Source organism: Aptenodytes forsteri, unplaced genomic scaffold, assembly GCF_000699145.1.
Source record: "Aptenodytes forsteri isolate BGI_AS27 unplaced genomic scaffold, ASM69914v1 Scaffold31, whole genome shotgun sequence".
Taxonomy (NCBI): Eukaryota; Metazoa; Chordata; class Aves; order Sphenisciformes; family Spheniscidae; genus Aptenodytes; species Aptenodytes forsteri.
In genome coordinates, this window is record NW_008794713.1 from 841,445 (window position 1) to 857,371 (window position 15,927).

The 15,927-nt window shown below is 41.9% G+C and overlaps 1 protein-coding gene across 2 annotated transcripts in view; it reads left to right on the forward strand.

Moving 5' to 3' along the window:
- DYM (dymeclin) overlaps positions 1–15,927 on the forward strand; it is a 218,972-nt gene that overhangs the window by 173,338 nt on the left and 29,707 nt on the right. For both annotated transcript variants that reach the window (XM_009273826.2, XM_009273825.2), the window contains 2 exons: positions 4,269–4,451; positions 13,254–13,367. In XM_009273826.2, the coding sequence (XP_009272101.1) occupies positions 4,269–4,451; positions 13,254–13,367 (297 nt within the window). The remainder of the gene's footprint in view (positions 1–4,268; positions 4,452–13,253; positions 13,368–15,927) is intronic.

Sequence of the window (15,927 nt, forward strand, 5' to 3'; positions counted from 1 at the left end):
GTCTCTTCATAACATCACAAGTGACTGAAATTCTGATTTTCAAACGACTCTTATTTTCCATATAAACTAGCATAGGAGGAAAGAAAACAGAAAGCGGAATAATTTTGTTTCAGTTTTTATTAGGCAGTACGAGCCATGAGGGATGGTTAAGCAAAGTTAACCTGAATGACATGTGGACATGCCTCCCTTTTTCTCCTAAAAATTATTAACATTTAGAGGCTGGAGATATGCATTCATTCCTAATAGAACTTTTTTAACCAGTTCTCTATTATTATAAAAATTAAAATTTATTTAATGTCAAATTAAATTAAAAGGATGAGCACTCAGAAAGTTCCAGTGTAGGAAACAGAAGATGGGTACCATAAATTAAGCAGGCTTTTGGTGACACTGAGATCTTGCATCCTCCACTGACAGTGATTCAACTGCTTTATTTTTTGTTGGGTAACCGTGCCTGTAAGGAACCGAACTGTGAGCACCTGCCTGAGGGTTTGGCGTTTAGGCTGCTTGACTTCTCTGATATTTTATAAGCCGTATCCTTTTCAACTGTTTTCACATATCAGTGTCTTTCCAGCAGTAAACATTGAATTCTCTGGAAGCCTTTGCCCAGGAGGACGTCATGCTAATTATTAATTATATTGCAGTAAGGAAAGCAACAGTATTCCAGGATGGACAGAGACGAGAACATCCAGCTCTGCCCGTAGTTTGGCTTGGCTTTGCACATTTGTGTGTTCCTTCTTAGTGTTTATCAAACTGAAATTATTTTTCTCCAGATAATGTTCTCATGCCTGTGCTCGTCGTGTTTTCCTCCGCATCCTCTCAGCTTGTTTCCATTCTCTTTTCTCTGGCATTATCACTTATTTGTTCCTTTTTCTTTTTAACGAAAGAGACCCAGACTACCCTGAACTGTACCTCGATCTCTTGTAGCTGTCGCTGCCTGGTTTGTTCCTTGTGCAACTAGAACATGACCAAGCATCTGGCTTTTTGCTGTAAAAATTAAAATCTTCGCAAAAAACTACCACATTTAATTCCTGTCCTGAAAAGGAGCCACGAGGTGGTTACCTAGGATTACCTGCAGAAATGTTAGAGCTATGCCTGCATTCCCATCCCTTTTGTGGCATGATTTCAGTCTCAAAAAGTCGGTACCAAGCTGTAGCTTCCAAGTTTCTTTTAATGATGGGTATAATGATTTCTATGGGCATAAACAAAAAAAAGGAGGGGGAGGACTGGTACTCATCAGTGTCGACAGAGGCATTATCTGAGCCCTGGTTTGTAAAGGAATACTGTAATAATTTTAAATTATTGTATTTGTCAATTATAAGCATTAGGAAAATGCCGTTACTTTTAACTACTCATTTAAGTGTACTGTTTAATAGATTGAAACTTGTGTGCCCGTCCCCCTGGCTTTTCTTTTCATATAGCAGCCAATCCAGTCAAAAAAATAATCTTAATAATCTTACAAGGATGCTGTGGACGATGTGGTATTCCTTGTCTTGGCCATACATGTTCAGCATTTCAGCTGTGTTCAGCTGGTCTGAAAGTTAATCCACGGGGTGATAAACTTCTCTTCAACTGCGAAATGTTTTTGTAACCTTATTTCTATCTGTCGTGACGCCACGTCTAGATGCAGAGGGGCCGTAGCTTGATACTGGTGATACAGAGCAGCAAAAGCACACAGCATTTTATCAGCTCTTACGGCATTTCTCCATTGTCTCATCCAAATGCTGTCCTTGGCTTTCTGCTTGTTTTTTCCTGTTTTGAAAACTTTTAAGCCTTTACAAATGCTTTAATCGCTAATTATAGGAGCGTACAGCTCTCCAGATAACATATATGCAATACTGGGATTCAGTCCCACTTCTCCGTCTTTTATGGAGCTCATTCTTCTTATAAATGATTTTTTTGGTATAGTCAGTTATGGGTAAAAATCTTCACTGTAGCTCCTGGATTTCTTCCTTTGGGCCCCAGATTCTTCACCTGCAACGCCACTGCTGAAAAACAGATGGCTGGTTCTGTCCATCAGCTTCTAAAAACTTTAAATACAATTAGTGAGCCATAACCTCTGGTAACTTTTAATTGTTTGAAGCTGACCAATAGCTGAGTCTGCCTTTTCTTGAAATAACGTGTTTGTAGATGGTTAGCAACACTTTCTGTTTAACCTAGCTGTATGCCCGGGTTTTAAGGTGAACATATTTTATCAAAAAGCATTTAGTTTTTGAAAAGCAATTGTGTGGCTTGTTACCTTTCTGGTAACTGGATAGATCTCACTTGATCCTGAATCATAATGTTTCTGCAAAAGTAATGTAGTCTGTATTTTAGGATAGTGTCTCGGCCACTAGGTGATCCTGCTGCACTGGGGGGAGAATTACACCAGTGCTCAGAGCTTTTTAAAAGCCACCATAATATCCCATATTCTGAATTAAATCCAAGTTGATAGGCACGTACCGCTCCACAGATGAGTTAGCCAGGTCTGGATTTTTCTTCAGATTCCAGCTGAAGCAATTATTTCAGGTTTTGTCTAGTATTTTGCATTATACACATTTCACAGCTTCTAACTGGGATGCTATCTCATAGCATGCTAACTAGGAAACTACAGACGGAGGAACCACCTGTGTTTTGAATGCAAGGGTTGTTTCTGTCATAGAAGAACGCGATCCCATTGACAGACTCAGTAGCTGCGGTGATCAGCTTTGTAAGGGTTTCTGCCAACGTTGTTAGCTACGCTACAACGGTAATTCAGGTGGCTGAGGCAAAGCTATTAAAAAAGAGGGGATCCCCTTTTTTTTGCAAAAAAAATCTGTAACCTCCACAGTCAGTCAGACATCGTTGCTAAAGAAGAAAACTTCATTGTAGTGCGTGCACCAAATACTGTTCTTCAAACAAGCATTTCAAAAGGCTTTCATCGCTTAAATCTCCTTTGTACATGCAGAAGACAAGCGGTGCGGATAACCAAATTAGAGTGCTGCTGCATTTCAGCAGCAGTATGAGGACGGGCGCTCTCTTCTCCGCGGTCCTCGGCACCGTGGAAGAGATGGAGGAGCAAGTCTATATGGGTCTAACCAGGGTAATGACAAGTTCCCGTATTCTCTTCTGCCTTGGTAAGAGCATATATCTGACAAGTGACGATTCCTGCAACGCTACCTTGGAGTAGAAAATAACTCGACTATGTACAGATTGACTGACAGTCCAACAGAACGCTGTTGCAGGTACAGCCTCGTTATGAAGTATTTAAGTGCCTTATGATAACTCGGAAAATTACTGCTTTGTAGGCAGGCGGCAAAAGCAAATGCCAGCGGTTTCAGTGTTCGTACTAAGCAGAAAAACTCAAGCTGGTTTGGTATGATTCCTGTTCTTGCCAGACCTGTAGAGTCTCACAGTCCAGCGTTTGATGCGGTGGCGAGACCTAATGATACAAACGAAGTAGATTTGCCTTTTTTTCCCTGTCCCAAGGGAGGACAGACAGCTCTCCGGTCTGAACAACCGTATCAGGCGTATCCTGATGGGCAGCCCAAGGAGAGAAATCCAGAAGGCTAGCAGGCGTGCACATGCCAGCTTGTTCAGCTTAGAAAGTTTGAGTTTCAAAATCATCAGGAATGGTTTGTCAAAGGCATTGACAAGATGAAAAGCTCTACATGTTTTTCTTGAGCATTAAGGCTTAGTGCACTACAAAAGGAGATTTCTTTTTTCGTTTATTACAAGTATTCTTCAATGCCAAAAAAATACAAAAAAAAGGCCAGAGACAAAGTCTGGAGAACGGTGGTGGATGTTCAAGGTGCAATGGGGTTTGATCCAGTCAGTTTTCCTTCTCCCGTCTTTGCTTTTCTCTTTCCCCAGCCACTTTTTATTTTTCTGATTTTTTTTTTTTCTCTCTCCTTCTCCCTATCCCTCCTCCCCAAGCAGGGGCTCAGCAGAAAATGTATTAAATTAAATGTATGCTGAAGTGCTTTTACTTAGCATAGGAAGGGTTGAAAAGACTAAGTTCACTTAACCCTTAGTGAATTTGGCTGATTGCAGTATGCTAATGCTTTTTGGCTTGAGAAGAGAATCAAGCTATGAGGCTGAATACTAGAGCGCAATGCATTTCGGTTAAAATTTTGGTTATTACAGGAGAAAACAGATCTCTTTCCAGATACAGGCATGCCAGATTTGCTTCACCGTTGAGACGTTAACCAGCTAATAGCTCCATTAGTAATAATTACCTGTGCTCTGTCTTTATTACCTGATATATTTTACAATGGAAAAGGGCGCACTAACCTTTTATTCCTTTCTTAAAGGCGCAAGATCTGAATGTGATCGAGGAAGTGATCCGAATGATGCTGGAGATCATCAACTCCTGCCTGACAAATTCTCTTCATCACAACCCAAACTTGGTGTACGCGCTGCTTTACAAGCGGGATCTGTTTGAGCAGTTTCGAACTCACCCCTCCTTCCAGGACATAATGCAAAATATAGATCTGGTAAGTGATACATTATTTAAAGGATGCTTACATGTTGTTACTCGATCTCTTTATCCTTTTGAGGGGTGGAAAATATTCATCATCTCTATCAGTTTATTTTAGAAAGTATTAAAATGTTGTGTTTCTCTCCCCTGTTTTCTGGGCCTCCACTGTGACTTCTTCTGGGCAACATCTTTAACTCGGCAGAGCCAGGGGGATTTGGGATGCATCTGGTAAGGAACTCCCAACCTGTTACACATCTTTCAGTCCCCTAAGGAAGGACAGCGTCAGCTTCTCTTAACTGCCCCTTGTTAGAAACCTGTCTTTTGGGGGAGGAAAAGCAGATTTTCATCATCCACCAATCTTTTTCTTTTCTCTTACTCCCATCACGAGCCTATTAATGAATATGGGGGATTTTTTAAAAATAGCTAAGAGCAGATGTTCAGCTGCCTTGTTCCCTGAGCTGTATCTGAATGTGTGTTGCTTTCACCTACAAAATGTCTCCCTCTCCACAGCAATCCCTTTGGGTAAGTAGACATTTTAGAAGAAAACAAAAGGAAATAGCGGTGGATCAGAAGCTGTTACTGGTGTGGTTCTCCATGGAGTATGACTTTGGAAAACAGTTGTTACTTAATTACTGCTGCATCTGATAGTGGCTTTAATGTTCATATTGAGAACCTGAGTAATGATTCCTGCTAGCAAATAATAGATTTTCAGTGCGAGAAATATTTCTCTGTCCTCTAGTCAGTATTTGCAGAGCTGAGCAATGCTTGAAGTCACGCTGTGACCACTGGATGCAAAATACTGGAAGGGAAGGCTGAACAGGATGCTAAATTTCTTGCTGCAGTGAATAGTGCATTTATTCGGTGTGAATAAAAGTCTGCTGAGGTTCTGGTTTGATCTGCTTTTGTTTTAAAATATTACAGAAGATTGACAGATTTCTGATGATCCATAAAGGAAAGTAATTTTAAATGTCGAACTGAAATCCTGCTCTGTACCCATCCCTTCCTCTTCTGTTCTCACTTCATATTTTCTGGTCATGCAAGAGCTTGAAGAACAGACGATTCGGAGCTCAAAACTCTCCAAACTTTTGGCAGCTGCAGACTACAGCCAGCATGATACTGCCTGGATGATTAAGACAAGATGTCTTCAAGTTGTGTAAAGAGAGGATATGGTGCAGTGAAGATAACAGTCGTCTTCGTTCCTGACTGAGATAGGGACCTTCTCTGGTTACTTGTCCAGATCGAGGAAAAGTAGTGGTGGCCAGATCCTTCTGCATGACAGCCCCGTGCCCCCCACAGATAGCAGCACGTCCTTTCCTTTGTAACACTTAAATGTAGGTTTTCTTCAACAATTTAAACAATTCCTCCCCAAAACTCTTTAATATTGGGTTACAGCATAATGCCAGTTACATTCAGAAACTATTTAAAGCTTTCCAAAGGAGCATGTTGAATTTTTAAATAGCTCTTTTGTTAGAGAAGCGAGGATGTCAAAAAAAGATTTTTTTTTTTTTTTTTTTTAAATGTACCTGTCACCAGCTGGCAAGTGGTGAGAGCTGTCAGGCTTGCAGATCTGAATAAAAGATTAGATTCAGCTGACTCCTCTTCTACCCTGTCACGTCCTCCACTTCATACACGGTATCGGCAGCACTACCATCCCAGACAGAACCAGTCTTTGTCTTGTGTGCTACAGCCAAAATGTTTTAACTGGTCTTCCTATCCCTTGAAAAAGTGGCAAATCATGTTAGTTTTACTATACGCGTGGGGGGGAGCTTGTCTGGAACCATCTGGGCAGCATCTGAGAAGAACCAAAATGAGTTCCTGGCTCCCAGACTTTGCTCAGGCTTTTCTCTGCAGTGATGGAGGTGGGAGCTCCATCCTCACGGCCACAGGACATTGTGAATGTCTGAAACGTTGGTGTGCTCCAAAAGGAGTCAGAAAATCATGGGGGGAGGGAAAAAAAAAATCGTTAAATATTTGGCTCAATAAATTCCTAAACTGTACGTTGCTGGAAGCCGGGAGGGTGTATTCATGGGGAGGATCTCCCTATTCTTGACCTGCTCTTACATTCTTATTTAAGCATCCATCCCAGCCTACTGTCAGAGACAGAATAGTGAGCTGGCCGGGCTTTTCGTGTGGCCAAGGCTGGTTAGTCGGAGGAGGATGGATCCACCAGCTTCCCATGTATCAGGGAGCTCTGCTGGGTTTCAGGCTGCTGCTCTCAATGTAATTTGGTGGCCCAAAGCCTGTAAACCCTAGGTGTAAATGGTAGATGTTGCAGCTTTTGATAGTGGAAGGGTGGGGAGAAGTGACCTTTCTGAAGGCCCCAAAGCATGTCTTCAGGGGCTGTGCTACATCCTGATTCTCTCCATCCGTACTCTTTCTGGTCATTAAATGGCAAAGTACCCTTGGATTCTCTCCACCCACCCTGTAGTGGAAGTATGAGTGTAATTTCCGTCATCAGATGCCACTAGAGGTCCACACAAGCGGCAGGTGCATTTTATGTTCTGGGTCACTCCAACATCCTTCTGTGCTTTAGCAAAATCCTCCTTACATTACGTGTAAGATTTTCTGATCCTAAGCTCTAGTCCAGATTTGTATTTCATACAGAAATACTATCAGACAGCATGGTAATGTTCTATATTGAAGAAAACTGACCAAAATACAGAATATGTGCAATCTGTAATGATTTTTGGACACTAAAACAGTTGCCAGCTTGCCTTGTCAAGAATGTATAAAATGGGTATGACTTACCTTGACTTTAATAGTTATTGGTTTTACTCTGCTGCACATAATGTTCTCATAAAGCGAATAGGAAGCACGGAAGGGGTGAAAATGCCAAAAAGTGGATGCAAAATTAGTTGGAAAGTGTACTGAGAAGATAGTAACGAGTAGTTGGCGGTGCAAATGGAAAGAGGCATCTGCTGCAGTCCTGTGCGGGTATGCAAAGGGAGAATAGCCCAGAGGTGTCCTCCAAGCCTACTCATGCTAGTGACTTCTTAGCCGGATTACTCTGGGTTTAGGCACCACGGAAGAAATTCTAGGGAGAAACAAGAGCTGCAGAAAACAGGACCTCTAAGGACAAATAGAACAGGTGCTGATCAGCCAAAGGAAGGCTAAAGGCGATGTGATATTTTTCAAATAAAACACTGCTGTGAAAGGAAAGGGAATAACCTGTTGCACATACTTGTGGATTCACAGGTTCATGAGGAGAGACTTTCTAACGTTAATAGTAACGAAGCGCTGTGGTAGGTTTCCAGGCACTTCAGCATTGGAGACCTCTGGATAGCAGACATTTGGCAGGATGACGCTGGGGCAGAGGACAGAGCAGACACGTCTGTAGGCAGACGTGAATATGGGGGTGGCTCTGCAGCTCCACCAGCTGCTCAGACCAGAGCGGCAATTGCCCGGGTTAACTGCGGGACAGACTTGGTCACAGTGACTAAGGACTTTGCCTCAGGATTTGGACCATTCGGGTTGCTCTGGAGATAACACGTAACCTCTGCGTGCTTCATAGTTGAGGCAAAAAAAACAGGTAAACGTTTAAGGGTCATCAGTGTATAGAACACTCTTTTATTGAAAACTACTTACCTGCCTCTGGGTTGTTATAAATAAGCTAAAAATCACTGTTGCCCTCTGATTGGGAACATACGGGAACAGTTAATGCCGTACAGAAGAAACTGAAATCAAAATACCTTCTGTTTCCTATTAATTTACTTTTCATTTTAGAAAGTCATCTTAACAGGATATTGTGCATCTTGTTTAGCTAAATGGGATATTCTTCCTCTGGATGGTGAACAAAGAGGAATGCTATGGTTCCTGTTCTGGCCTCCTGCAGAAGCGTTTCAGCTGTGAACTATCTATAGGCCTCTGTTTCAGAGGTGGTCTATAATTTGGTCAGCAACCTCAGATGTGTCAGGAATTTGGTGGAGGCTCTTCATTAGTCATTCCTAAAGATGAGTTTGGTTCGTGGCCATCGTGAGAACTCACTGGCTTTCATTACTTTCATATTTCCTATGAGCTAGTGATAGATATCATGTGGTTGAACAGGCTTAACTAGGAGCTGCTAGAATTTTGTTTGCAAAATAGTCTGATAGAAATCAGGAGGTCGGGAGCGATGGTTTAGTGATGCGAAGGGTTCGATTGATGCAATTTCCTACTAGGAATTTACTTCTCCAAAGACGTTTCCCTGCTAGATTTTAAGATCGGTTGAGTTGCTTGGCTCTGGCATAGCAACTCCTATTTCAAGACCTGCAGGACTTGCAGTGAAGGAGTGGGGAGATGAGAAGAGCAGAGCACCTTGAAGAGTTCATGTGTCTTTGAACACGCTCCTGGTTTCAAGGTGAATCTGAAAAACTTCAGTACTTCAAGTTTGCTGATAAACCTTTGGTGTTTCTCCTGCTGTTGAATCACCTGAAGCCACTTCGTCCCTTCTTAAATCAGCGAGGGTTGGCTTTGCCTCACTTTTGCTCCAGGACGGAGGGTATGACTATCGGCTACTGAACATAGCTGTGATTTATGTTTTCCTAAGGAAGCTACTTAGCTGAAGTGCTAATCCTGCGGTACTTTATGACAAGAGGTTTGTTTTCTCCTTTTCTTCTCCTTTCAGTGTGCCGTCAATACAGCGTGTTACTCTACCAGCGGCTAGAAATGTAAAATAGCCAACGTCAAACTGTGCGTCTTTCTCTTTTCATCACTTTCCAAAGGGGGGGAAAAAAAAAAAGACAAAAAAAGGAATCAGAACTTTTTCATTTGGTGCCAAGTTAGGGTTTTTTTCTCTTTTGCAGAGTTAACCTTGACAGTTGCGGGCAGAGGAGGCAGCAGTGAATCGCGCTGTTATTTTTAGCTGGAGGAGCAAGCGAGGAGCTGTAGTGTTAGTTAGGCAGCGGCACTGCCTGGGAATGGGCTGGGGCATCGCGGCGCTTCAGCATCCACTGAAAGCACCCAAGTGGAGAAAACATCTTGTCTTTGATAGCTCTGCTGCTTGGTGCATGCTATAGTAAATAGAAATATTTCTTTACTTCAGCCTTTCAGCCCTGTTGAAAACAATAGATGGGTAAAATAATAGACATTGTGGTTATTCCCTCATAATCTTAAAAAAAAAAAAAATCTCCAAAAACTAAAATGTCTATTTGAAATCATTCTAGCTTTCTTGCAGCACTTTTAATCTCTGGAAATATTTTGTAAATTTATTGTTTAGAAAACAAAAGGTCGAAAGATGAGTCTCTCGGGGAAAATTGACCTCTTAAATGGAAAAACTTTATGAAAACCGATTTTGGAAATCACTATAGGAAAGAGTTTTTGTTTAGAGATCTCGAGTATATTAATGGTACGTTAATACAAAGCCTGGAAATCCCTGAGCTGATGGTGACCAAGCCGTGTCGCTGCATGCCCCTCGCACCACATGGTTGGGTAGCTCGCACAACCAGAATTAGGCTCTCTGCGCAGGGCAGATACACCGTTTTATCTGGACGCTGATAAGATATTGCTGGTGAGGGGTTGTCTAATCCAGGATTAGACGTGCCTTTTAATCCCTGTTAATATGGAAGCCAGATTGGAGAGAGCGCTCTTTAAAAGGGGTTATGTTCCTTGCATGGAGAGGGCCTTTCAGCGCGCAGCATGACTTGGATACGAGTAATTCACAGCGACTCGTTAAGTTTCTTGTTATTCTTCTTCTTGAGCAGTCTTTGCAGTTGTTTTCTGTTTTCTTAGACCAGTTGCCCAAATAATGAGAAAAATAATTTTCAGAATATCAAAAAATGGACACCATAAGAAAAAAACAAATGTCCATCTCTCAGTCTAGTTCGTTTGCCCGGAGATCTGCTTTTTTCTATACATTACAGTAATATGCTCAGCATTGGGTTTTAAAGCATGTGCTAAAACTTGAAACTCATTTAATATTATCCAGTCAGTTTGCTTTTTCTGGTTCGTTTTCTTTTTAAGTGGACAAGGAGTTGAAATCTGTTAATTTTCATGATTATTTTAAATGCAGCTCTGTTACTTACGCGTGGAAGATAATTGAAGTTCTTTCAAAGGAAAAGGCTACTCTTCTTTACTATTATGTTAAGCTTTTATATTTGGGCAGATTACTAGGTAAAGCGTTAGACCTGCTACAGAAGAGATGGGAGCTTGGGCAGTAGGGATGTAATGCTGGATGCTTCTTGGTTTTATTACTGATCTAATGGTAATAAGAAAATGCCTCTTTTAGGCTCTCTTCTGTATAACTCATCTTTTTTTTTTTCCCCTGCCCTCCCCCCCTTAGCTGGCCACAGCTGGAAACACACAGCTTTTGAGTTCCTATCAAGAATTACTCCGATTCTATATTGTCTGAAGTAGTAACGCAAATAATGCTTAGAGATAAGTATTAGTGTTTAAGTAGATATTTTTCATTTCAGTCTTCACCAAAAATAGCCGTTCAAAGTTCTGTGAAATGCTGACATAGCCTGAAAATACTGGAAGCCTATCGCACTTCTGTTCTTTGTGAAATATAACTCAACCAAGATTAGTACCTTTACCACAAAAACATTAAAGTCTTTTAAAAACACGTTAAGATTGGAGGCTTTGACTTTCCAAAATAGGAAACACCAGGATTCAGGTAGTATCTGCGATCTTCATTCAGTTTTTTTATGCGTATGCATTATGATAGTATTTTATCCTATTCATTAAAAGCCAAATATTAAATTTTGCTTTTGTTGTGGTTTAGCAGAGCTTGAGCTAACGAGGCAGCACTAGTGGGATGGATTCTCTCCGCGAGCCTGCCCTGGGCGAGGATAGGTTTCAGCAGCGATTACTGACAACAGAGGAGTGTTGAAGTGCAGGAAGATGGGTTTTTTCTTTCGAAGTTTGTGGGCAACTTTCTCGTTCCTCTATGAGCTGTGTATCCTCTACCAGCAATTTGTCCCAGACTCTATGCCAAAACCATGTCAGCCTCACTCCGAGGTCCTCACGCTTTTTGCGCAAGCCGTTTCTTGCCATTTTCCTCTCTAATTTCTGGTTCCTCCCTCCAGCTCCTTTGCTTACGAAGTCAGCACATCATCCTACTCCTGTTTTTTTCCAAGGATCAGAGATCACAGCGCTACAGTGGGTCCTTATCTGTAAGAATGTAAAACCTACCTGCAACATCTGCCAGAGTTGGCAGTGAAATTCTCCCTTCTATTCAAGTATGGAGGTAATCGTAAGGACAGTATAGAAGGCTAAACCTGAATTTTCTCTTGACTGATTTCCACACTTCTGTTGTTTAAAACAAAACAGAACCAAAAAAAGAAAAAAAGCCAAACCACAACAACCCCAAAAAGCAACTTCCAGCAATTGTCACCTGTCTCTCTCTCGCTCGGTGCTGCAGCTTCTAGAGAAAATTGCTCTGTGATCCAGCAAATCTACCTGCTCAAAACAAGGGCTAGGGTTTCGGGGATCACAGGAGGGGAACAACAAATTTGAATCTCACAGTAATCAAGCCATCAGCTGTCTTTGTTTCATTAACAGCAGCTGAGCTGAGAGATATAATTAGGGTAATGGTTTTGGGCTCTAGCTGGGTCTCACTACGGAGCAAAGAGAGCTCAGCAGAGATTTGGTAGTATAATACACCTTTCCCCCCTTCTACTTGGGAGAGTTAACAAAGATTACTCGATGTGCTGGAGGTTGGGATTGAGATACAAGTGGACATTAGTACTTTTCAGAGGAGAGATGGCCGAAGCCTACGAGACGTCGGGGAACCTACCAGCAGCATGTGCAGCAACTGGAAGCTGTGTGTGGCTCCAGCCAAGGGGTAGCTGGGTGCTCACGTGTGCGTGGGCTCTACCAAGTGGCCCTGACCATCTTGTGGTACTTTCAAAGGACTCTTAAGTAGGTGTTGAAATTTTGCCCCGTACCCTTTTTGCGTTGTTTTGAGTTTCGGATCCCCTGCGTGACTGATGAGTTCCTCCGGGATAAGGGATGGCGTTTGCAAAGTGTGCTCTTTTTGGATGAAAGGAGCTATAGAAATGGAGGTTTTCTGATGTCCCGCATGGAGAACTGCCGGTGGGATGTCTGCTTCTGGTGTGACCTGCTGAGCTTGGAGAGGGATAAAGCCTGACCTAACTGTGTTCTAGCTAACAAGGACCAGCTGGGTCACAGAAAGGGGGTGGGGAGCGAAATATGGTGAAAAGCAGCTTGGCCTTGCCAGGGAGATGCATGGAGGATGAGAGTATTGAAAGGGAACGTACAAGTCCTTGGGCCTGGAATCTGTGATGGGGAAGGTACGTGAGGGACTTTGGGTGGTTAATTTGGGGAGAAGAGGAGCTTGTGGGCTTTTTTTTTTTTTTTCCTCTCCATTCCAATTGCTGTGGCTTTGGATGCTACAAAACCCCCAGGCAAGTCATATAGACTCTTGTCCTTGTTTTGAGATGTGTAATAGTTGTCTTAAAGCCTTCTGTCCAGGAGTCATTGAAACTATAAGGATTTTACTTTAATGCTTCAAAATGAAAGTAAATTTCTAGCCGAAACTATAAAAATTAGACTGGAAGGCCTCGAAAATCCTGATCTGCAGAAGTACTGACAGATAGAAATATAAGCATATGTCAGTGCACAGTACTTGGAAATGTAAATTTATTAATTCAGCTGTCTGTGTTAAGTTGTAAAATCATCTGTCTATTAAAAATGACTGCAGGAGGATGCTGATAATTGTGCTAACAAAGTCTCCCTGGCTGCGACACAAGCAATAACATGATTATTCTTTAAGAAGTACAGGTACCTTGATCCAGGAAAAGAAGATGACAACTTCTTGTGTAAATTGATACAAAGATCTCTTCTTTTCTATTTATTTATGTGCTCTGATTTTTCATTCCAGGTGATCAGCTTTTTCAGCTCCCGATTAGAGCAAGCTGGAGCTGAGCTGTCAGTGGAGCGAGTTCTGGAAATCATCAAGCAAGGAGCTGTTGCTTTGCCCAAAGACAGGCTAAGAGTAAGTGCTCAAGACCTTCTCAATTAAAGTGTACTGTTCCAATCAATTACATACATACCCTTTACATCCATAACATCAAAACATCATTTCTCCTATCGATAGCGGCAGATAAGGGATTACATTGTGGATTGCCCTATCTGTATGTTTTAATTTAAATTCCTAATCTGTGCTGTTTGGGTGAGTTTTCTTGATTAGTTATTAAATTGAAGCGTGTGGAGGAATTAACATTTGCTGAGGCTAAGGTTTTCTTCATCATATCTCGAAGATGCAGTCACACCTCTCCATCTGTTGTTTAGTTAAGCTGTAACCAAACTTTGATCATCCTTTTTTGTGTTGTTAACTTATTCTTCTTTCTCTAGTGCTCTGCACCTCCATCTGGCTCTATATAAAAATGCTACAAAGATAAATTTCTGGGGCTTTAGTTAAGAATTAACCAACCTACTGAAAATCAATTCAGGACCTGTAAGTGTGGTCAACATGACCGTGAACTTTATAATCCTGAGCAGACCCCTCCGTTCTCTTCTGAGAATCTCTCAAATCTCATGAGGGATTTACCAACTTGACAGCTTTTGTGAGGCTAAAATCTATTAATGGCTGTGTGATGTTTAAATACTGCAATAATGAAATCTGTGTAAGTAGGTAAGTGAGTAAATGGGAGTTATGTGTGTTTTTTTTAAACACACGACGAATTTTCTTCTTCGTTATGCCAAGTGTATTTTAAATACTGTCTGCTTTCTGCAGAACCATTTTTGTTCCTACTCCATGATAAGAGAGCGGGAGCACCTTCTCAAGACCCATTTCTTTTGTGATAACTTTAGGAAAATATCATTGATAAGGCACACGGACTACGCATGGCCATTGGCCACGGCTGGCAATTTATTTATACCCTGGTAATTTTAAAACACCCAGTGGGAATTGTCTAGCTGGCTGCATATACTAATGTCTTTCCTATAGTTCCCTGTGCCCCTGAGATGGCATGTATTTAGTCACTCGGACTGAATTACTTCAGGAGAGATTGGTCTAGAGTCCGAGTCCTGAGCCGCAGTACAGGAATAGCCTAAGTAACGCCAGAGGAGTTGTTGGATCCAAATCCAACCCTCCAGGTTGTGTCCTTGCTACACTGTGATGCTGTGAATAGAGAGAAACACTGGACCTTTTGCGTTTTCTATGACAACTTATTCTTACATGCAGATAATTAAAAGCTCTTATGTTAAGAGGCGACCGTGATTCCTTCTTGACATAGAGCCATTGCTAAATAAATCCGCTGCTTACAAAAAAATGAAGGTTTTATCAGTTACTTAGTGTGACAGATTGACTTGCATGTTGGGCCACAACTTAAAGAAATGTCGTTTCTGGAGTGAAATCCCATCAAGTTTAAATTTTCTGCATTAATGATATATAGCGTTCAAAATGACATGTTTATATTGCCACTTAAATCAACAGATCAACATTTTTTGACAAGTGCCAAGCTCTGTTGTCCTTACCAAGCAGTTGAGTACTTCCCATTTTAAGGACGCTTACAGTATGACTTGGAGCGCTTACCTTTCCTCCAAAGGACTTGAGTTTGGGGGCAGGGTTACCAAGTGAACACAGACAGTCTGGCACATAATTCTTCTGCACTGCCCACTTTGACCTACTGGGTTTTATCATTTTTTTTTTCAAAATCCTTTTGCTGAGCAGCAGTTTGGCCAGAGCAGGTGACTCCTGCATGGAGAAAAGTTGGTGACACTGACCTTGGTGTCTGTAACGTCACACATTAATTTGTAAATGCAAATAACAGCCTTTCTTTGCACAGACAGTAATGATGAGCAGCACGTGATTCCCTCCTATAGAAATGACCTTGTGAGTCTTCATGCCCTCCGTCCTTGTACCGCTCTCCTAGGAGTCTCACAGTTCCTCAGGTCTTCCCACTTCAGACTCTGAGGTTTTCAGGGGAAGCTATTCTAAAGCTCGACAAAATCATATTAAGATCAGACTAAAGATATAGTCACACAATAACTCTGGCAACTCTGAGGAATTTCAGCAGCTAAATAAAGGAGAAAGCTTTAATCCACATGTCTTTAATGACACTCTCTGGGCATGTCTGGATGGGTGGGAGCAGTCGCTTTGCCTGCACAATAGGCTCTGCGGCTGTTCACATCGCTAAGCTCACATCTGCGAGCTGGAAGCTGTCTAGCTGCGTAGAGCAACTAATATTACCTGCTGAAAGGACATTTTTCTAACACGTGCTGGCTTGTGCACAGCCAATTCTGAGAAGTGGCTTCTGGATGTTGGCTTGTGCCTGGCCAGCTTGGACAATGTGCGGAGGAATTAGGGGTCTGTTGCATCTGGGTTGACATGACCTACATGTAATGACAACGTGCAAAGCTGTGGAGTTTAATCCTGAGGATTTATAGATCAGCTTTGCAGTTAATTGCTAATTAATTTTCAAGCCATCCTTGCCTTTTGCCATAACATACTGAAGTGCTCTAAAGTACAAGAGACCCTGCAGAGATATTACTCCGACCTCCTAGAAATTAGCATCTTCCGCTGAAGCACTCTGGGGGAGGCGGTTGAAACA